This window comes from Carcharhinus amblyrhynchos, chromosome 3, assembly GCF_965287045.1.
Source record: "Carcharhinus amblyrhynchos chromosome 3, sCarAmb.v2.hapA, whole genome shotgun sequence".
NCBI lineage: Eukaryota > Metazoa > Chordata > Chondrichthyes > Carcharhiniformes > Carcharhinidae > Carcharhinus > Carcharhinus amblyrhynchos.
Window position 1 is genome coordinate 63,533,286 of NC_137326.1, and position 23,939 is coordinate 63,557,224.

General features: G+C 45.3%; 1 protein-coding gene across 1 annotated transcript in view; it reads left to right on the forward strand.

The window, feature by feature from the left end:
* The window catches only part of cacna2d2a (calcium channel, voltage-dependent, alpha 2/delta subunit 2a), an 855,812-nt gene that overhangs the window by 807,331 nt on the left and 24,542 nt on the right, over positions 1-23,939 (forward strand). Inside the window, exons 33-36 of the mRNA XM_080186111.1 lie at positions 4,389-4,441; positions 5,507-5,562; positions 13,957-14,080; positions 15,057-15,166. Coding sequence (XP_080042237.1) covers positions 4,389-4,441; positions 5,507-5,562; positions 13,957-14,080; positions 15,057-15,166 — 343 coding nt within the window. The remainder of the gene's footprint in view (positions 1-4,388; positions 4,442-5,506; positions 5,563-13,956; positions 14,081-15,056; positions 15,167-23,939) is intronic.

The following is a 23,939-nucleotide window of genomic DNA, read 5'->3' on the forward strand; positions in this document are numbered from 1 at the left end:
GTTCAGATGAGGAGGATCACAACAGACACCTTCAGGTCTCCTCTCCATTTGAGTGGTTGTTGCAGCCTCAGGAATCAATTCCAGATCTGTCATTCTAAGCCTTGTGTCATTCTAAGCCACTTTGATTAAAAACTCTTCCTTTGATGGATTTGGTGTTTCACTCCATCCACACACTCTAATCAAGAAACCCAAATTCTAATTCCGTGGCTCCGTTATAGAGCCACTGAAAAACACACTGCAGATTCTACTGGATTCTTGATCCATTACAGATCTCAACATTTCCGCTGGAAGTATCTTTTCAAAATTCCACCCAATATATGGGAGGCTCAACAAGGCAGGGAATACTGCTGAACTAATGGGAAGTAAACTGACAAGTAGGTGTGGGAGAACTTCTAGAGAGTCACCATTACAATACAATAAGGTTTAAGATAATGATTGAGATATACATAGATAGTACAATAAGATTGGAAAGAAAACCAAATGTGGGCAATGTAGAGCGATTGTTGAATCACAGATACGTTATAATACAGAAAGACGTTATTCGGCCTGCCGAATCTATGCTAGCCCTCTACAAGGGAAAAATTTGCTCATCTCACTCCCTTGCCTTTCCCTGCAACCTACAAATTCTTTCAGCTGAAGTACTTATCTAATTCCCTTTTGACACAATTGGCTGAAACTCCACCATAGCCTAAGATATAACATCCCAGACTGTAACCAGTCTTTACATAAAACGAGTCTCCTCGTATACCTTTGGTCCTTTTGCCACTTTTGTTGAATCAGTATTCTCTGGGCCCTGTTTTACCATTTTGATTCTAAGTGCTGGGAGGACTTGAAACTGGAAGTGTTTCAGATCCGACTTTTAGACTTATTCTCAGGTGCCCCCATTCGCACTCTGCCTGCAAAAATATCAGTGATTCCAAATCGCGCTGCACAAGCCTGTGGATGGGGCTTAACGCGCCTGAAACCCTGCAGCTCTGATTGGAGCCTCAGGTGTTGGTGGGCTTTCTTAACTATAGTGTCAGCATGGGGGGAACAAGACAGGTTAATCTGGGCACCTAAAAACTTGAAGCTCTCGACCCATTCTACTTCGTCCCCATTGATGTAGACAGTGGCATGTTCTCCTTTATGCTTCCTGAAGTCGATGACAATCTCCTTCTTTTTGTTGACACTGAGGGAGAGATTATTGTTGCCGCATCAGTTTACCAGATTTTCTCTCATTCCTGTACTCTGTTTCGGCATTGTTTGAGATTCAACCCACTACAGTGGTATCATCAGCAAACTTGAGAACCAGATTGAAGGGGAATTTGGCTGCACAGTCATTGCCTAGCCCCAAAATATTACTGACCCCCTTATCCCCTCACCCCCCTACCACCCAGACTGATAGAGGGCCCCTCCCTCCCCTTCCCCTCTCCATCTTGCTCCCTCCACCAATTTCAGGCAGAGTGATCCACCCCCGCGCCCCCCCCCCCCCCCCCCACCAATCTCAGGTAGAGTGGCAGTGGACCTTCTTTCACCCCTGCCGATCTCAGGCAGAGTGGCAGCGGACCCCCCTTCCCCATCTCCACTGATCTCAAGCAGCCTGGTAGCGGACACCACCCCCCCCAACCCCCGACCCAATCACCACCACCACTACCACCGATTTCGAGCAGAAAGCCATCGGATGCTTGGCCCTTACCTCCTCACTAACTGGAGCGTCCAAATCGGACTGATGGGGAGCATGACTGTTTTGTGCTGATTCTGATTGGGCGAATGCAGTGGTAAAGGGGGAAGTGCTGGTAAAGCTGGAAAAACAGCCCACTAAGTCAATTTAAATGCATGCAAATGCATTTAAATTGCTGTTGCGTCCATTTCGAGTGCGGTCCTGATTGCGGCCATTTTTGAGCCTTGGTAAAGGGGCGGGCGCAGATCGCACTACTCACCTCATGCCCGACTTTATCAAGTTTTCCTCCCAAAAATGGGTGCTACGCAATGGTAGAATAGGGCCCTCTGGTTCTCAGTCCTTCCACTAAAGGGAATAGCTTCTCTCTGTTTATTCTGTCCAGACTCAATATGATTCTAACTGCTCAATCAAATTTTCTCTCAAACGCCTCTTCTCTAAACAGAACAGCCACACTTTCTCCTGCTTATCCATCTGCAGTAACCAGAATTGGACACAGAACCTCAGTTGTGTCCAAACCAGTGTTTTATAAAGTTTCATCATAATTTTCTTTCTTTGGTACTTTATGTCTCTATCTATAAAACCCTTATTAAGGCTTTCTAAACCATTTTCTCAATCTGCTGTGCCACCTTCAATGATTTGAGCACATACACTTCCAGGTCCCATTGCTCTGGCCCCCTTTAGAATTGAATCCTTTAGATTGTTTCTCTACATTGCTACCAAAAAGTATTACTTTCTTGTGCTAAATTTCAACTGACAGATAGCGCCTGTTCTACAGCCTGTCTATGATCTCTTGAAACATGTTCATTATACTTCTAAATACCTTCATATACTTCATATGCAGAATTATGAAATTGTGCCCTATATACTGGGTGGTAGACTCCTCTTTGTTTGTGTCCAAGCTGTAGTGACTTCATCATCTTCCATGGGTCCTCTCATGACTGAAGAGTCCAATGCAGCATCAGCATAGAAGTCCACATAACTGGCAGGTCATATTGTTGTTGGTACTTGGGGGAACTTATGCAATTGTCCCATGTCCAGCCCTCCTCAGGGCCTGTTGGATGTTATGAGTTTGACAGTGATGATCCTGAAAGCCATGCTGAACCAAATCACAGTTTTTTTCCTCCATGTGGACCATTCAGCTGCACTGTTTTCCCAAGAGAGGTGGTCTGCTCTAAAAAAGTTTTTATGGCTCTTTTTTAGGGTTTCCGTACATTGTTTTTACAGATCATCTTCATGTCTTTCATCCTGAGACAGTTCCTTATAGAAGATCTGTTTGGGAATTCTGTAAACGTTCAGGTGGATGATCATGGTCTGACCATCTAAGTTGAATTTTCTGGAGGACAGTCTTCACGCTGTTGAACGCAGCATAAATTTCCTCGTTGTTTATGGTTTTGTTCTATCATTGAATTCTTGTGATGGGTCTTCAGAGTCTTTGATGGAACTGTTCTAGGGCTTTGTGCATCAGATGCAGGATTCTGTGCCTTGCAGCAGGGTGCTATGGACAATGGTGGAGTTTGATTTCAGTCTTCAGTTTTATGCTGCACTGCTTCCTGGCACAAACAGGGAGTTGTCCATAGGCAGAACTTGCTTTTTGGATATGTGTACAGAAATCTTCTTCAACAGTGTAATCACTAGAGTGCCAAGGTATGAGAATTTTTCTTCAACCTTCAGACTGATGCCAACAATGATTATGTCTGGTGCTTCATCACGGTTGCCTGGTGCTGAGACATAATGTGAGTCTTGGAGACACTAATTTGGAAAAAAATGGTTTCAGTAGCACTCAAGAATTTGTTTGTCAGTTTTTGATGTTTCCCTTGTTGTGGGCAGCTCGGGCACAGTCATCTGTACTCAGAAACTCTCTGATTACTGCCTCTGTGAGTCTGCAGGAGGCACAAAGTCTGGCGGGATTGAAGAGCTTCCGTCTTCTACTGAAGAGGTGATGAAAACAATCAAATCAGCCACACAAGGCAAAGGCCCATACACCATTCTAGCAGAGATTTGAAAGTTCAATAATACAAACTATTAATAAACTTGCAGCCAGTATCTAGAATGAGGAAAATGTTCCATGGGATCTCAGGAGTATCAACATAGTCAGCATCTGGAAATGGAAAGAATCCAATAATGCATGTGCAAATACCAAAAAATAAGTCTTCTCAGAAAAATCCTATTTAGCCACCCTAGACATCCTCTTTCGCTGTTCATCGACCTCGCTAAAGCTTGTAAGTGTGTTGATCTGGTCCAAGGCATTTGCTCTCCAAGCTCGGATGTCTGAACAAGTTTGTCAAACTCCTGTGTCTACTGCAAATGGTATGGTTGGACATGTTTGTGCCGAGGATTAACTACCTGATGCCTTTGAGGTAAAAGCAGTGTAAAGCAAGAATGAATCCTGGTTCCCCAATTCTCCAATTTCTTTGCAGCAAATGCTTAAAGAAACTATCAGAGACATGCCTGCAGCATTAGCTTCTATTCAGGCTGTTCAACTCCCCCAGTCCAAGTCACTAATATATATATATAATAAAATTCAACGGTCCCAGTTCCTGGAGAATTTCTTCTAATCCAAAGAACAAGCATTTACCACTACTTCCTGTTTAGGAAAAATATATTCCACTAAAAATATATTCCAACTGCCATCAAGCAGAACTTTGCTCCTTAAAAGGTAGCAGAAAGGTTGACACTATATCTTTTGACTGACGAAAATTTCTGACATGTTCTTTTTGTTTTACTTAAGCCTACAGTTGCTGATTTGCTGAACCTAGCATGGTGGACCTCAGCTGCTGCCTGGTAAGATAACATTCCTGTCTTTAACATTGTCTCACTGCTAAGGAAATGTGAAAATCCCCAGAGGATTTTTTTAAATTCTTTCATGGGATGTGTGGGCATCCCTTTGTTGCCCATCTCTAATTGCCCTTGAACTGAGTAGCTTCTTAGGTCAATTCAGAGGGCAATTAAGAGTCAATCACATTGCTGTGGGTCTGGAGTCACATAGAGCTCAGACTGGTAAGAATGGCAGGTTTCCTACCCTTAAGGACATTAGTGAACCAGATTAGTTTTTACAACAATCAGTGATAGTTTAGTGATCATCATTACTGAGACTAGCTTTCAATTCCAGAATCAATAGCTGAACTAAAGTTCCACCAGCTGCCATGTTCCTAGAGCATTAGCCTGAGTCTCTGGACTACTAGTCCAGAGTCCTTCCCCAGCCCCCAAATATTTTGCAATGGAGTGAATCATTGTTGTACCTGTGTAACATTGCAAGTGGTCCTAATTTTGTGGCAATGAGTCAAAGGCAGATCCAAGGCCTTATGAGGGTTGAGTGAATGTTACCTCCTAATATTAAGAATTATTTTAAATTTATAATTGAAACATTTTCCCTTTCACAGAGCTGCTATTACCCAACTTCAAAGTGAAGATCCAATTTCATCAGCCAGATTGTCACAAAAGATCTTTGGGAACAAAAGCTTCAACACTTCCATTCCAGAACTGATAGTACATTTATTCCCCTCTAAATGAAAAACTGTTATATAAATGGCTAGAATCACAATTCCTCTAGGTTGCACATGGACTGTTGGAAGAAAACTCCTTAGTTACCACTTTTTTGTATTACTAAGCTTAAGAGGAATTATTTCCAGTGTAAATTCATGAACAGGAAACTCCCACACTGGGTGATATTGATGCAGCTTTTGGAAAATTATATGTTTACATAGCAAAGCCACTAAACCAGAATCCATAGTTAAACCACAGCAATGCCACAGAATGTCTCAGCTTTCGATTCTTCAATTTCTATTAACAGAAATGCTCATGTATCAGATCTTCAATTAATGATCGTGCTTTGATTCATTCTTCCAGGTCTTTATTACAACAGTTGTTGTATGCTCTTACTTTACAACTCAGCTTCCAAGCAGGTACGAGTCTTTTTGAATGAGATACTATCTAGGAAGGAAAATTAAACAGATCAATTAGGCCCCAGTTCATGTCTACTTTGGATACTCCCATCAATTAATGAAAATTTGAATATCCACCTTTAAAACACTGCTTTCCTGCACTTAAGGCAGTGATGTTTCTCTTACAACATTTCTCTGATGTCACTGTCTAGAGCTATGGGTCATATCATATAATTAGTTGATTTTTATTTAGACCAGTTGCTATGTGTGATATAAGCCAGTACACAGTTCTCCCATTAGAGGGCCCAGATTCCTTGGATTTATGCTCAGAGAATAATTATTCCATGATTGACTCCTTTATGATTCCCTGGGATTCTCAGTGCTTCCTCAAGGAGGAAGGGAAAGAGCAGAGTGCTAAGGGCTGCCACCCAGCTGAGGTGTGAGTTGGTGTTCCCGCCCTTTCTGCCCTAGTTTCTTCTTGTATCGCTGGCGATTAACCCTGAAGAGATAGAACCATAGAATCTATATTCCGCCCTTCTCCAATTGAAGAAATAAAGGGGGTAGTGGTGGGAGGTTTGTGCAGTGGTGGTGTGGTTGCAAAAAACAGGCAGAATCCAAAGTCACTAATAATCAGCCTAAGGTTGGACATTGGAGATGAGAGATGCTCAGGAAGAGTGGGTTCGGCATTGAGGAGGGAGATAAGGACAGGGTTGGATTGGGTTGGGGGAAGATTTATTTCTTCTTTGACAAATACAAAAAGCCTCAACCAGATTGCTGCCAGTTGAGGCCTGTCATGATGCTTCCCCATCAGGTTGGAACCAGTGACTGGGGCTATTTAACCTGAAAATACAAGACAAGTCCAGATCACAATAAATGCAGCAGCAAGATCAGTCTTTAGATCTTAACAGGAAAACATTAATTCCGTTACTTGGCGATGCCGGCGTTGGACTGGGATGGGCACAGTAAGAAGTCTCACAACACCAGGTTAGAGTACAACATGTTTATTTGGAATCACAAGCTTTTGGAGCTCCTTCATCAGGTGAGTGGAGAGGTGGGTTCACAAACAGGGCACTTATAGACAGACACAATTGCAAGATTTTGGTTGGAATGCGAGTCTTCTCAGGTAGAACATAGAAAAACTACACTAGAAACAGGCCCTTCGGCCCACAAATTGCACTGAACATATCTCTACCTACTAGGCTTACCTATAACCCTCAATCCTACTAAGTCCCATGTAATCATCCAGAAGTATCTTAAAAGACCCTATCAAATCCGCCTCCACCTCCAACGGCCGCCGATTCCACGCACCCATCACCTTCTGAGTGAAAAACTTACCCCTGACATCTCCTCTGTACCTACTCCCCAGCACCCTAAACCTGTGTCCTCTTGTGGTAGCCATTTCAGCCCTGGGAAAAAGCCTCTGAGAATCCACCCGATCAATACATCTCAACATCTTATACACCTCCATCAGGTCACCTCTCATCGTTCATCTTTCCAAGAGAAAACACCTATCCTCTCTCAACCTATCCTCATAAGGCATGCCACCCAATCCAGGCAACGTCCTTGTAAATCTCCTCTGCACCCCTTCAGTGGCTTCCACATCCTTTCTGTAATGAGGCGACCAGAACTGAGCACAGTACTCCAAATGGGGTCTGACTAAGGTCTTAAACAGCTGCAGCATTATCTCCCAACTCCTAAACTCAATTCCTCGATTGATGAAGGCCAGTACACCATATGCCTTCTTAACCACATCCTCTACCTGCGAAGCCGATTTGAGAATCCTATGAACCCGGACCCCAAGATCCTTCTGATCTTCCACACTGCTAAGAGTCTTACCCTTAGTATTATATTCCTTCATCCCATTTGACCTGCCAAAATGAACCACCACACACTTATCCAGGTTGAAGTCCATCTGCCACTTCTCTGCCCAGTCTTGCATCCTATCTATGTCTTGCTGCAACTTCTGACATCCAAACTATCCGCAACACCTCCAACCTTTGTGTCATCAGCAAACTTACCAGCCCATCCCTCCACTTCCTCATCCAGGTCATTTATAAAAATCACAAACAGCAAGGGTCCTAGAACAGATCCCTGGGGTACTCCACTGGTGACTGACCTCCATGCAGAAAAAGACCCATCTACAACCTCTCTTTGCTTCTGTGGGCAAGCCAGTTCTGGATCCACAAAGCAATGTCCCCATGGATACCATGCCCCCTCACTTTCTCAATAACCCTTGCATGGGGGACCTTATCAACGTCTTGCTGAAGTCCATATAAACCACATCTACCATTCTTCCTTCATCAATATGTTTAGTCACATTTTCAAAAAACTCAACCACGCTCGTAAGGCGTGATCTGCCTTTGACAAAGCTGTGCTGACTATTTTTGATCATACTCTACTTCTCTAAATGTTCATAAATCCTGTCTCTCAGGATCTTCCCCATCAACTTACCAACCACTGAGGTTAGACTCACCGATGATAATTTCCTGGGCTATCTCTACTACCTTTCTTGAAAATAGGAACCACATCCGCAATCCTCCGGAACCTCTCCCATCTCCATCGATGACGCAAAGATCATCACCAGAGGCTCTGTAATCTCTTCCCTTGCCTCCCACAGTAACCTGGGGTACATCCTATCTGGTCCCGGTGACTTATTTAACTTGATGCTTTTCAAAAGCTCCAACACATCATCTTTCTTAATGTCCACATACTCAAGCTTTTCAGTCTGCTGCAAGCCTGCACTACAACCACCAAGATCCTTTACCACCGTGAATACTGAAGTAAAGTATTCATTGAGCACCTCTGCTATTTCTACCAGTTCTATACAAACTTTCATACCATCACATTTTATAGGTCCTATTCCTTCACATCTCATCCTTTTGCTCTTCAAATACTTGTAGAACGCCTTAGGATTTTCCTTAATCTTACCTGCCAAGGCCTTCTCGTGACCGCTTCCGGATCTCCTAATTTCCTTCTTAAGTTCCCTCCTACAAGTCGAATACTCCTCCACATCCCTAACATCACCTGGCCCCCTGAACCTTTTGTATGCTTGTCTCTTCCTTTTGACTAGATTCATTACAACTTTCGTGCACCATGGTTCCTGTAACCTACCAAAACTTCCTTGTCTCATCGGAACGTTGTCGTGCAGAACTCCGGACAAACATTCCTTGAAAATCTGCCACATTACTTCAGTGCATTTCATCGAGAAAACCTTCCAATCTATGTCTCTAATTTCCTGCCTGATGGCCTCATAATTCCTCTTACTCCAGATAAACACTTTCTTAGCTTGCCTGATCCTACCTCTCTCCAATGCTAGTGTAAAGGAGATAGAGTTATGATCACTACCCCCAAAATACTCTCCCACTGAGAGATCTGACACATGTCCAAGTTCATTACCCAATACCAAATCAAGTACAGCCTCTCCTGTTGTAGGTTTATCCACATACTGTGTCAGGAAACCCTCCTGAACACACCTAACAAACTCCTCCCCGTCCAAACCCCTTAACCTAGGGAGATTCCAATCGATATTTGGGCAATTAAAGTCTCCCATCACAACAACTCATTATTACATCGCTCCAGGAACTGTTTCCCCATCTGCTCCTCAACATCCCTGCTACTATTGGGCAGCCTATAGAAAACGCCCAGTAAAACTATTGACCCCTTCCTGTTCCTAAGCTCCACCCACAGAGACTCCGTAGACAATCCCTCCATGGCGTCCACCTTCTTTACAGCCGTGACACTATCCCTGATCAACAGTGCCACTCCCCCACCTCTTTTGCTTCCCTCCCTGTCCTGTCCCTCCTGAAACATCTGAAACCCGGCACTTGAAGTATCCAGTCCTGTCCCTGAGTCATCCAAGTCCCTGTATTGGCCATCACATCACATTTCCAAGCAGCACTCCACGCTCTAAGCTCATCCACTTTGTTCATAACACTCCTAGCGTTAAAATAGACACATCTCAAACCTTCAGCCTGAGCACTCCCCTTCTCCATCACCTGCCTAGCCCCCCTCTTACACTGTCGACAATCTCTCTCTATTTGAGAGCTAACCTCCTCTCTCCCAGTCACTTCATTTCGATTCCCTCCCACCAACCATTCTAGTTTAAAGTCTACCCGTAGCCTTAGCAAACCTTCCCGCTAGGATAGTGGTTCCCCTAGGATTCAAGTGCCACCCGTTCTTTTTGTGTAGGTCACACCTGCCCCTAAAGAGGTCCCAATGATCCAGGAACCTGAATCCCTGCTCCAATCCCTCAGCCACGCATTTATCCTCCACCTCATTCCATTCCTGCTCTCATTTTCTCATGTCACAGGCAGCAATCCCAAGATTACTACCTTTGCATTCCTTTTTCTCAACTGTCTACCTAACTCCCCATATTCTCATTTCATGACCCCTTCCCTTTTCCCACCTATGTCAGTGGTACTAATATGTACCACAACCTCTGGCTCCTCTCCCTCCCACTTCAGGATTTCTGGGACACGACCAGAAACATCTGGATCCTGGCACCAAGGAGGCAAACTACCATCCGAGTTTCCCGTCTGCCTCCACAAAATCGCCTGTCCGACCCCTCACTGTAGAGTCCCCGATTAATACTGCCTTCCTCCTCCTTTCCTTACTCTTCTGAGCTACAGGGCCGGACTCTGTGCCGGAGACACGGCCACTGCTGCTTCCACTAGGTGGGCTGTCCCCCCCAACAGTACTCAAACAGAAGTACTTATTGTGAAGGGGCACATCCACTGGGGTGCCCTCTAGCACCTGAGCTTTCCCCTTCTTGACCAACTTGCCTGCCTCCCATGGCCCCAGTGTGACAACTTGCCTGTAACAGGTAATCAAGGCTTTACAGATACAGACAATGCAAATGGAGAGAGGGATAATCACAAGTTAAAGAGATGTCACTTGCCTCAAGCCAGGGCAGTTAGTCGGATTTTACAAGCCCAAGCCAAATGGTGGAGGTTACATGTAGTGTGACATGAACCCAAGATCCCGTTTAAGGCTCTCCTGATGCATGCGAAACATGGCTATCAGTTTCTGCTCAGCAATTCTGTGTTGTGTGTCTTGAAGGCTGCCTTGGAGAATGCTTACCCAGAGACCGGAGGCTGAATGCCCTTGACTGTTGAAGTGTTCCTTGACTGGAAGGGAACACTCCTGCCTGGTTATTGGCATGTAGTATCCGTTCATCCGTAGTCACAGCGTCTGTATGGTCTTGCTGATGTACCATGCCTCAGGACATTCTTAGCTGCACCATATGAGGTGGAACCTACTTCAAATGCCAAACCTAACTTTCAAGGATTGGTACTACCTCATATGCTGCAGGAAAGGATGTCCCAAGTGAGACCATGCAGACGCTATAACAACAGATGAACGGACACCGCGTGACAATCAACAGGCAGGAGTATCTCCTTCCAGTTGGGGAATGCTTCAGCAGTAAAGGGCATTCAGCCTCCAATCTTCAGGTAAGTGTTCTCCAAAGCGGCCTTCAAGACACATGACAACACAGAATTGCCAAGCAGAAACTGACAGTCAAATTCCACATGTATGAGGACATCCTCAACCAGGATCTTGTGTTCATGTCACACTACATGTAACCCCCACCATTTGGCATGGGCTTGCAAAATCCTACTAACTGTCCTGGCTTGAGACAATTCACACCTCTTTAACCTGTGGTTATCCCTCTGGCACTGTCTGTACCTGTAAAGATTTGATTACCTATAAAGGTTCACAGTCTAACCATTATCTTGCAATTGTGTCTCTGTCTGTATATGCTGTGTTTGTGAACCCACCTCTCCACTCACCTGAAGAAGGAGCAGCGTTCTGAAAGCTCGCAATTCCAAATAATTGAGGAGGAGTTCTTGGAATGCTGCCGGGATAGTTTCCTCGAACAGTGTGTGTTGGAGCCGACGAGGGAGCGAGCTATCTTGGATCTGGTGTTATGTAATGAGGCGGGTAGAATTAGGGACCTTGTGGTGAAGGATCCTCTTGGGAAGAGTGATCATTGTATGGTGGAGTTTCTGATACAGATGGAGGAGGAGAAAGTGGGTTCCCGGACATGTGTCCTTTGTTTGAACAGAGGGGAGTATGGTAGTATGAGAGAGGAATTGGCGAATGTTGATTGGGGGAGTGTGTTGGAAGGTAGGTCTGCTGAGGAGCAGTGGAGGATCTTTAAGGAGATCTCTCTTGGTGCTCAGCAGAAATTTATTCCGATGGTTAAAAAGGATCGTAGGAGGAGAGGTAATCAGCCGTGGATAACGAAGGAGGTGAAGGAAAGTGTTAAATTAAAAGCGGATGCGTTTAGAGTGGCTAAGAGTAGTGGGCGAGAAGAGGATTGGGAGAGGTTTAAATGTCAACAAAGAATGACAAAGATGTTGATAAAGAAGGGTAGGATAAACTATGAAGCTGAACTAGCACTTAATATAAAAAAGGATAGCAAGAGCTTTTATAAATACATAAAAAGGAAGAGGCTGGCTAGGGTGAACGTTGGACCCTTAGAGGATGAGAGGGGGGACTTAGTGGTAGGGGATGGGGAAATGGCTGAGGCCCTGAATAACTTTTTTGTTTCGGTCTTCACGGAGGAGGACGTGAATAATTTGCCGGGTGTTAGCGATGGAAAGATGGTAGGAGTGGAGGGCCTGAATGACATTATTGTCACTAGAGAGGTGGTGCTCGACAGACTGGAGGGACTGATTGTGGACAAGTCCCCAGGACCGGATGGAATGCATCCAAGGGTTCTGAAGGAAATGGCGGAGGTGATAGTGAATGCCTTGGTGATTATTTTCCAAATGTTGCTGGATTCCGGGGAAGTGCCGGAAGATTGGAAAACGGCTAATGTTACGCCATTGTTTAAGAAGGGTGGCAGGCAAAAGGCGGGGAATTATAGGCCGGTTAGTTTAACGTCTGTTGTAGGAAAAATGTTAGAATCCGTGATCAAGGAGAAAATAGCGAGGCATCTTGAGGAGAATTGTTTGGTAGAGCAGACGCAGCACGGTTTCGTTAAGGGGAAGTCGTGTCTGACAAATTTATTGGAGTTCTATGAGGATGTCTCTAGGGCGGTGGATAGAGGAGAGCCGGTGGATGTGGTCTTTCTTGATTTTCAGAAGGCGTTTGACAAGGTGCCTCACAAGAGGTTATTGCAGAAGGTCAGGGGGCATGGAGTTGGGGGTAGGGTGTTAGTGTGGATAGAGGATTGGCTGTCAAATAGGAGGCAGAGAGTGGGGGTCAATGGGTGCTATTCGGATTGGCGGTTGGTGACTAGTGGAGTGCCCCAGGGGTCAGTGCTGGGGCCTCAGCTATTCACCATTTATATAGATGATCTGGAGGAGGGAACCGAGTATATGGTGTCGAAATTTGCTGATGACACCAAGATTGGTGGAACGGCAAATTGCGCGGAGGGTGTGGAGAGTCTGCAGAAGGATCTAGATAGGCTGGGCGAATGGGCCAGGAATTGGCAAATGGAATTTAATGTCGGCAAGTGCGAGGTAGTCCACTTTGGTAGGAATAATGGTAGGAAGGACTATTACTTACGTGGCGAAAAACTGCAGCAGGTGACAGTGCAGAGGGACCTCAGGGTCCTTGTGCATGAGTCGCAAAAACCCAGCTTGCAGGTGCAGCAGGTGGTCAGGAAGGCAAATGGGATGCTGGCCTTCATAGTGAGGGGAATTGAATATAAAAGAAGGGAGGTCTTGCTGCAGCTGTATAGGGCACTGGTGAGGCCGCAGCTGGAGTACTGTGTGCAGTTTTGGTCGCCGCACTTACGCAAGGATATTTTGGCCTTGGAGGGAGTGCAGAGGAGGTTTACTAGGCTGATTCCGGAGTTGAGGGGGTTGAACTATGAGGAGAGGCTGAATAAACTAGGCTTGTACTCGTTAGAGTTTAGAAGAATGAGGGGAGATCTCATTGAGACGTATAAGATGTTGAATGGGATGGATAGGATAGAGGTGGAGAGGCTCTTCCCGCTCAGAAAGGACAGTAGGACTAGGGGGCACAGCCTCAGGATAAAGGGGGGGCGGTTTAGAACGGAGTTGAGGAGGAACTTCTTCACTCAAAGGGTGGTGAATCTCTGGAATTCTCTGCCCGTTGAAGTGGTGGAGGCTGCCTCGCTCAATATTTTTAAGACGCGGGTTGATAGGTTTTTGATAGGCAAGGGGATTAAGGGTTATGGGGAGAGGGCGGGAATGTGGAACTGAGACACGACAGATCAGCCATGATCTTATTGAATGGCGGGGCAGGCTTGAGGGGTTAGATGGCCTACTCCTGCTCCTATTTCTTATGTTCTTATGTAAATAAACCTGTTGGACTTTAACCTTGTGTTGCGAGGCTTCTTGCTGTTCCATTCCTCAATATTGTTTGCTGCTACTGATGTTACTGCATTTCAATCGATTGCCAGCATGATTCTCTTAATTCTCCGTGTTCCTTTGTTACTAGATGATACATTTGCAGATGGTGTTGAACTGAAAGAGACGAGCTGTGTCACTAAGCAGACACAATACTATTTTGGCAACAACAGCAGATCTTACAGCAACTTAATTGACTGCAGCAACTGCTCCAGGTTGGCAACTGACACGAGGAAATAGTCAATGGCAACTCCCATTGAACCAAACCTAACTTTAAAAAAAAGGAACGTGAAGATAAGTCACAACAACAAAACAATTTTTGTTTCCCCACTAGCCCAGTGAACAAAGGGGCCACCTTGTAGATTGAACTTGAGCAGCCAGAAAATCACAGGTTTGACTTCTCATCTGTACTAAGTTACCGAAACCCAACTGTGAAAAAGAATGCTGCATTTAACCTCAGTGCTTCTTGGCTGAGAGAGAGGGACAGGGAGAGTCAAGTACGTACATGTGCATATCAAGTGAGATTAGGATTGGGTTTGGCTGTGATGCCCCAGAGTCAAATAGCCATCTAGCACTCCAAATAGAAAGGGAGAAAATTGTCTGAAGGGAAAGGCAAATGGAGCCATTGCTCATGAACAGAAGAATTGCTGCTCTGGGCAGTGTAGAATAATAGACAGAAAGAGAACATTGTGCCCATTGCTGGCCCTCTGAAAGAGCAAACAGTTCTATATTGAACCTTGTGCAGAGAAGCTATTTTGCCACAATAACCACTTTAGCTCAATTTTACGATTACAATTTGACATGTTTTAAGGACTACCTGATAGTAAGAATCCACTTTGTGCCACCCGCATGCCCGAGATTCATCACTATCTGGTGTGGTAATTTAGGAAGGAATTCCAGTGATCACTGAAGCAGGGAAGTACTTCACATATCAAGAAATCCAAAAGATTTTACTTCTAATTAGAGAAAATCGTCCATTGTCCCACATATGCGTCTCCGAGAATGGAACTCTCAACTATTATATCTCAATCTTTATATCTTAAATTGCTGCACGAACTTGTTAGGTTTTAAACGTGACAAAGATTTTGTCAGAATTGGTTCTGTTACACTCTGGTTTCACATGTTTTTCATGTGTGGCTGTGTCAGTACTACCACGGCAGCCTGTCAATAACTCTTTTTGTCTTGTCACAGGTTTTACCATGCACAGAGATTAGCCAACACCAACCTTCTCTTCGTGGTAGCAGAAAAGCTAACCTGCAGTCAGTGTGATCGAAGCAAACTGATTCAGGCCGAAGTGCGATGTATCCTGTCATTAAATATCTTTATAATGCTCCACAAACTGCTCATAATTTTATCTACTGTTCAAGGATGCCAGCTGTGTGGAAATTCTAGTGACTTCATATAAGGAGGTTCCAGTGAACAAGTTTGAGGAGGTTCCACTGATATAGTATGAGGGGATTCCAGTGACCTGGTGTGGTGATATTCCATTGATCTGGTATGAGGAGTCCTGTGACCATTGCAGTGTTCCAATGATCTGCTGCAACACAGTTCTAGTCATCTCCTATCATAGAGTTCCAGTGATCTTGTGTAAGGACCTTCCATGTTCTTGTGTGAGGAGGGTCCCATGACCTGGCGTGAGGGGATTGCAGTGTCTAGTATGAAGAAGTTCCAGTGACCTGCTGTGAGGAGGTTCCACTGAACTAGTTTGAACAGGTTCCAGCGATCTTGCTTATGGTGTTCCAGTGATTGAGTATGAGGGGTTTCCAGAGATGTGTGTGTCAGTATGTGTGTATAAGTGTGTGTGTGTCAGTGTGTGCGTATGTCAATTGATCTGGTGTGAGGCAGTTCCAGTGACCAGGTGTGGGGATTCCCATGATCTGGTGTGAGGACGTTCCAGTGATCTGGTGTGAGGGGTTCCTGGTGACCGGCATGGAGTGTCCAGTTTCTAGTGTGAGGAGGTTCTGTGATCTCACATGAGGACGTTCCATGATCTTGTGTGAGGTGGTTCCAATAACCTCATGTGAGCAGAGACCAGTGGTGATCTATGGTACGGGTTCCAGTAATCTGATGCAGTGGGGTTCAAATCATCCTGTGTGATAGAGTTCCAGTAATCTTGGGTGAGGAAGTTCCAGTGATCTGGTGTAAGGAGGTTCCAGTGATCCAGTGTGATCAGGGAGCAGCAATCTGATGAGGAGGTTCCAGTGATCGGGTGTGAAGAGGTTCCAGTGAACTGGTGTAAGGAGGTTCCAGTGACATAGCATGTGGAAATTTGAGTGAACTAATGTAAGTAGCTTCCAGCGATTTGGTATGAGGAGGTTCCAGTGACCTGGTATAAGGAGGTCCCAGTGGTCTAGTGTGAGAGGACTCTTGTGACCTAATTGATGAGGTACCAGTGATCTAGTGTGAGGATGTTCCATTGCTGTGGTGTGAGGAGCATCAAGTAACCAGGTGTGAGGAATCCAGCGATCTGGTGTGAGGAGGTACCTGTGATGTGTTGTGAGGATGCTCCAATGATCAGATGTGAGGGGACTCCATGCAATGAACAAAGAACACTACAGCACAGGAACAGGCCCTTTGGCCCTCCAAGCCTGCACCGATCATGTGTTCCTAAATAGACCATTCGTTTGTATCCATCTATTCCCAGTCTGTTCATGTGGCTATCTAAATAAGTCTTAAATGAACCTAGCGTGTCTGCCTCAAGCACTTTACTTGGTAGTGCATTCCAGGCCCCCATCACCCTCTGTGTAAAATACGTCCCCTGCATATATGTATTGAACCTTGCCCCCCTTACTGTGAACTTGTGACCCCTTGTGTTTGTCATTTCTGACAAGGGAAAAAGCTTCCAACTGTTCACCCTATCATAATTTTATTAACTTCTATTAGGTTGCCCCTCAACCTCCGTCTTTCCAGGGAGAACAACCCTAGTTTATTCAATCTCACCTCATAGCTAATACCTTCCATACCAGGCAACATCCTGGTAAACCTTTTCTGCACTCTCTCCAAAGCCTCCACGTCCTTCTGGTAGTGTGGCGACCAGAACTGGACGCAGTATTCCAAATGTGGCCTAACCAACGTTCTATATGACTGCAACATCACATGCCAACTTTTATACTCTATGCCCCATCCAATAAAGGTAAGCATGTCACATGCCTTCTTCACCACCTTTTCCACCTGTGCAATTTCCCTACCACGGACGTCAAGCTCACTGGCCTATAATTATCCTTGCTACTCTATTTAAATAACGGGACCACATTTGCTATCCTCCAATCCTCTGGGACCTCATCTGTGTTCAATGAAGAAACATAGATTTCAATGGGCTGAGGAGGTTCCAGTCATCTCATTGCTCTGGTGTGAGGAGGTTCCATGTTCTTATGTGATGACATTCCAGTGATCTGGTGTAAGGAGGTTTCCATGATATGGTGTGAGCAGGGGCCAGCAATCTGGTATGTAGTAATTTCAGTGACCTAATGTAGTGAAGTTCCAGTGACCTAGTCTGAGGAGGTTCCAGTGATCAGATATGAGGATGTTCCTATGATCTGGTGTGAGGAGGTTCCAGTGATCTTGTGTAAGGAGACTCCAGTGATCTGGTGTGAGTGGATTCCAGAGATCTGGTTTGAGTGGATTCCAGTGACCTGTTTTATTTCAATCATTCACTGGAATTGTCAATTGTCAGGTCAGCATTTTTGGTCATCGTTAATTGACATAGAGAAGGTGGTTGTAAGCTATCTTCTTGAAAAGCTGACATTTATGTGATATAAGTACACCCAAAATGCTGTTAGGAGGAAATTCCGGGATTTTGACTCAATAACAGGGAAGGAACAGTGATATATCGGAATTTCCAAGACACGATGGTTATCATTTAGAAGTGATGGTGTCAAGCTTCTTGAACGTTGATGGAGCTGCGCTCATCCAGGCAAATAGAGAATATTCCAGGCATTTCCTAATTCGAATGTTCCAGTGTTTCAGGTGATTTTAATTGTGGGAAGTGTGTTAGATTGCAGTTTCTGGAGGAGCGTGTAAAGGAGCTGGAAGGGGAATTAGAGGAGCTCCGTATAATTCGGGAAGTGGAGCAGGACATAGAAAGGAGTTATAAGGAGATAGTCACTCCTAGGAATAAGTCTTGGGTCACTGCCAGGAAGAGGGGCAAAAAGCAGTTGGGGGGACAATCCCCTGGGGCTGTTCCCCTCCAAAATAGGTTCTCGGTCCTGGAGGCTACAGTTGAGGAGAAATCAACTGGGGATAGCCAAAGGGAGCAGGTCTCTGGGGGTGAGCCTATTGGCAAGCCTCAGGTGGTTAGGGGTAAGAGATTGGGCCTTGTGATTGGGGACTCCACGGTTATGGGGACGGATAGGAGAGTTGGAGGTAAGGGTAGGGACTCTGGGCTGGTGTGTTGCCTACCAGGGGCTGGGGTCCAGGATGTTTCGGACAGAGTATTCAGGACTCTTAGGGGAGAGGGAGATCAACCCCAAGTTATAGTTCATGTGGGGACACATGACATAGGGAGATTAAGGGAAGGGGATATTAAGCAAAGATTTATGGAGTTGGGGTGGAAACTCAAGGCGAAGTCAGAAAGAGTAGTTATATCTGGACTCTTGCCTGTACCACGGGATAGATTAGAGAGGAATAGGGAGAGGGAAAGTTTGAACTCGTGGCTGAGGGGATGGTGCAGGAGGGAGGGGTTCAGGTACTTGAGCAATTGGGGCTCATTCTGGGGAAGGTGGGACCTCTATAAGAGGGATGGTCTACACCTGAACCAGAGGGGAATCAATATCCTGGGGGGTAAATTTGCAAAAGCGATGCAGGAAGGTTTAAACTGATTCGGAGGGGGGGAGGGATAGTGAGGAAAGGGGGTGAAAGTGAGGGGGGCATAGTTGGGGAATGCAAGGCACGGCATAGTGGGGGTGGGGCGGAGCAGGGTTTGAAATGCGTGTACTTTAATGCGAGGAGTATTCGCAATAAAGTGGATGAACTTGCAGCGTGGATCAGTACCTGGGACTTTGATGTTGTGGCCATTTCTGAGACTTGGATAGAGCAGGGTCAGGAATGGATGTTGCAGGTTCCGGGGTACAAATGCTTTAGTCGGAGTAGAGAAGAAGGTAGAAGGGGGGGTGGGGTAGCATTGCTAGTCAAGGACTGTATCACAGTGTCGGAGAGAAAGTTTGATGAGGACTTGTCAGTTGAGGTAGTATGGGCGGAGATTAGAAATAGGAGAGGAGAGGTCACCCTGTTGGGAGTCTTTTATAGACCTCCTAAAAGTTCTAGAGAGGTTGAGGAAAGGATTGCGGAGACAATCCTGGTTAGGAGTGAAAGTAATAGGGTAATTGTTATGGGGGACTTTAACTTTACGAATATTGATTGGAGTTGCTATAGTTCTAGCTCGCTTGAGGGGTCAGTGTTTGTACAAAGCGTGCAGGAAGGTTTTTTGTCTCAGTATGTAGACAGGCCAACTAGAGGTGAGGCTATATTGGATTTGGTGCTGGGAAATGAGCCAGACCAGGTGCTAGACTTGGAAGTTGGTGTGCATTTTGGTGATAGTGACCACAATTCGGTTACGTTCACCTTAGTGATGGGAAGAGATAGGCGTGAACCTCGGGTCAGCAATTTTAGCTGGGGTAAGGGCGATTATGAGGCTATCAGGAGTGAATTAGGAAGCATGGATTGGATTAGGGGATTGCAGGGACTGGGAACATCTGAAATGTGGAATTTTTTCAAGGAGCAGCTACTGCGAGTCCTTGATAGGTATGTCCCTGTCAGGCATGGTGGATTTGGTAGGGCTAGGGAACCGTGGTGCACTAAAAGAGTTGAGTCGATGGTTAAAAAGAAAAAGGAGGCTTATGTTCGGATGAGATTGGAGGGCTCAGATAGTGCACTAGAAAGCTTTAGATTGGCTAGGAGGGAGTTGAAGAGTGAGTTGAGAAGGGCTAAAAGAGGACATGAGAAGACTTTGGCTGATAGGATTAAGGAGAATCCTAAGGCGTTCTATAAGTATGTCAAGAACAGAAGGTTGGTCAGGGCAAGATTAGGGCCAGTTACAGACAGCAGGGGGAAGTTGTGTGTGGAACCGGAGGAGATTGGAGAAGTATTGAACCAATATTTCTCTTCGGTGTTCACGCAGGGGGACATGAATATAGCTGAGGAGGACATTGGGTCGCAGGGGTGTAAAATAGAAAGTATTACGGTTGATAAAGAGGATGTGCTGGAAATTCTTGAGGGGCTGAAAATAGATAAGTCCCCTGGTCCGGATGGGATCTACCCTAGGATTCTCTGGGAGGCTAGAGAGGTGATTGCAGAGCCTCTGGCTCAGATCTTCAGGTCGTCATTGGTCTCTGGTGTAGTCCCGGAGGATTGGAGGATAGCGAATGTTGTCCCATTGTTTAAGAAGGGGAACAGAGACTTTGCCGGGAATTATAGACCGGTGAGTCTTACTTCTGTTGTGGGCAAGGTTTTAGAAAAAATTATTAGGGATAGGATTTATAGTTATTTGGAGTGTAATGAATTGATTAGAAATAGTCAGCATGGTTTTGTAGCAGGTAGGTCGTGCCTTACTAACCTTATTGAGTTTTTTGAGAAGGTGACCAAAGAGGTGGATGGGGGTAAGGCAGTTGACGTGGTATACATGGATTTTAGTAAGGCGTTCGATAAGGTTCACCATGGTAGGCTTCTGCAGAAAATGCAGATGTATGGGATTGTGGGTAATCTAGGAAGTTGGATCAGGAATTGGCTATCAGATAGGAGACAGAGGGTGGTGGTGGATGGTAAATATTCATCATGGAGTGCAGTTACGAGTGGTGTGCCTCAGGGATCTGTTTTGGGGCCACTGTTGTTTGTAATTTTTATTAATGATCTGGATGAGGGTATAGTTGGGTGGATTAGTAAATTTGCTGATGACACCAAAGTTGGAGGTGTGGTAGATTGTGAGGAAGGGTGTCATAGTCTGCAGGGAGACTTAGATAGGTTGCAGAGCTGGGCCGAGAGGTGGCGGATGGAATTTAATGCGGAGAAGTGTGAGGTAATTCACTTTGGTAGGAGCAACAGATGTGTCGAGTATAGGGCTAACGGGAGGACTTTGAATAGTGTGGATGAACAGAGGGATCTAGGTGTGTGTGTACATAGATCCCTGAAAGTTGGGAATCAAGTAGATAAGGTTGTCAAGAAGGCGTACGGTGTCTTGGCGTTTATTGGTAGGGGGATTGAATTTAGGAGTCGCAGTGTAATGTTGCAACTGTACACTACTCTAGTGCGGCCGCACTTGGAGTACTGTGTGCAGTTCTGGTCCCCGCATTACAAGAAGGATGTGGAGGCGTTGGAGAGGGTGCAGAGGAGGTTTACTAGGATGTTGCCTGGTATGGTGGGGAGGTCCTATGAGGAGAGACTGAGGGATCTAGGGTTGTTTTCGTTGGGAAGAAGGCGGCTAAGAGGGGATCTTATTGAAACATATAAGATGATTAGGGGTTTAGATAGGGTGGATAGTGATAGCCTTTTTCCTCGGATGGAGAAAGCTAGCACGAGGGGGCATGACTTTAAATTAAGGGGGGGTAGCTACAGGACGGATGTCAGGGGTAGGTTCTTTACCCAGCGGGTGGTGAGGGATTGGAATGCCCTGCCTGCTGCAGTTGTAGATGCGTCTAGTTTGGGGGCGTTTAAGAGATCTCTGGATAGGTTTATGGACGAAAAGGGATTGGTATAGGCTAGTGGGTCATTGTTTTTGTAACTGGTCGGCGCAACATCGTGGGCCGAAGGGCCTGTTCTGCGCTGTAATGTTCTATGTTCTATGTTCTATGTTCATACACTCCTGACTTCTACATTGTAGAATATAGACAGGTTTCAGGAGTCAGGAGATGAATCAACCACCATAGAGTTCCCAGTCTCTGAACTGCTTTTGTATCCACATGATTTATATGGTTTGTCCCCAGGATGGTGACAGTGGGAGATTCAGTAATAGTAATAAAAAAGGCAAAGATGTATATTTATATCTTGCTTTTGACAATATAAAATGTCCCAAGGCACTTTACAGAAGTGTCATGGAACAAAATTTGACACCGAGCTACATAAGGAAATATTAAACCAGATGACTAAAAACTTGATCAAAGAGGTTAGTTTTAAGGTGCATCTTAAAGGAGGAAGGAGAGAAAAAGAGGCAGAGAGACATGGGGAGCCAACTTCAGAGCTATAGAGCCAACACAACAGCCAATGATAGAATCATAGAATCCTGTAGTGCAGAAAAAGGCCACTTGGTCCATTGGGTCTGCACTGACTCTCCAACAGAGCATCCCATCCAGTCCCTATCCCTGCAGTCCTACGTATTTATCCTGCTAATCCCCCTAACCTACACATTTAGGACAGTAAGGGGCAATTTAGCATGGCCAATCTACCTAACCTGCCCATCTTTGGACTGTGGGAGGAAACCAGAGCACTGGGAGGAAACTCATGCAAAAACGGGGAGAAAGTGCAAACCCCACACAGTCACCTGAAGTTAACCTGCTGCAGCAGTGCTAACCACTCTGCATGATGACATGATTAACTATTCTTAGGTAGTTCAACAACAAATATTTATTAACTAATAGAAACTATATACACAGGTATAGGAGAGGTCCAAGCTAAGAGCTGTCTCCATGTTTACTTCTACACATAGCTCTGTCTAACACTGCACTGACCCCTGGATGTAGTCATGTGTTCTTACATCACTGTGTGGATGGTACTGTACTCAGTCCCATGTTAACCTTTTCTGTGCCAGACCCTTGTACCACAGAGTAACAGCCATGCAGAGATTTTAAAACAAGAATACGAATATTAAAAGCAAGATATTAATTGACCAGGAGCCAAGGTGCATCAACGAACATAGAGGAGATGGATTAAAGGGAACTGGTGTGAATTAGGACATGGGCAGCAGAGATTTAAACAACCTTAACAATTGAGAGGGTAGAACATGGAATCCAGTCAGACTACTTTGGACTAATCAGGTCTAGAGATAATACAGGCAAGGAAAAGGATTTCAACAGCAGATAAACTGAGACGAGGATAAAGTTTGAAAAGTATTCTGGAGGTAAAATAGATGGTCTTACTGATAGTGTGGATGTGTGGCCAGAAGCTCATCTTGGGGCCAGAAGTAACACTTAGAATCAGACTAACACAAACATAGAAAATGGTTTAGAAAATCTCAGCAGGCTTGACAGCATCTGTGGAGAGAGAATGGGGCCAATGTTTCGCATCTGGATGACCCTTCATCAGAGCTAAAGACAATATGTTGATATTTATACTGTTAGTGATGGGATGGGGGAAGGGATTTATAATTGACCGAGATGTCATAAACAAAAGGGAGTGCAAGTCCCCTAACAAGCCAGAGTTGTATGTATATAAGCTTCAATAATGGACACACAGCCAGTCATGCTAAGAAGATGGCTAGAAAGAAACCTGCCCTGAGGTTCTCCGAGGCTGGCCAGGCCCACCTGCTGGACGCAGTGGAGGAGAGACACCAGCTGCTGTTCTCCACTCAGTGCTGTCGTTCAAGGGATCGCATTGCAAAGGCATTGTGCAGGAGGTGGGAGCTGCAGCTAATCCCAGGATCCTAAAACCTTGGTCCGGGGAACAGTGTCAGAAGAAACTGAACAACCTTCTTCGGGCAGCAAGGGTGAGTTACATCACATTCTGAAACTGCACGTATGCTGGACTAAACATGTCTAACTATGCACAGACACCTGAAGGGCATCCAACAACTTAAATGTAAGGTTATTCACTATGAAAGCAAAAACAAGAAGGCAGATTACTACCTGAATGGCTGTAAATTGGGAGAGGGGAGTGTGTAGTGAGACCTGAGTACCCTTGTGCACCAGTCACTGAAGGTCAGGTGCAGCAGGTGGTAATGAAGGCAAGTGGTATGTTGGCCCTCATTGCGAGAGATTTCGAGTACAGAAGCAGGGATGTGTTGTTGCATTTATACAGGATGTTGGTGCAGCTGTACCTGGAATATTGTGTGCAGATTGGTCTCTTTTTCTGAGGAAGGACATTCTTGTTCTCGAGGGAGTGCAGCAAAGGTTTACCAGGCTGATTCCGGGGATAGCGAGACTGATGCATGAG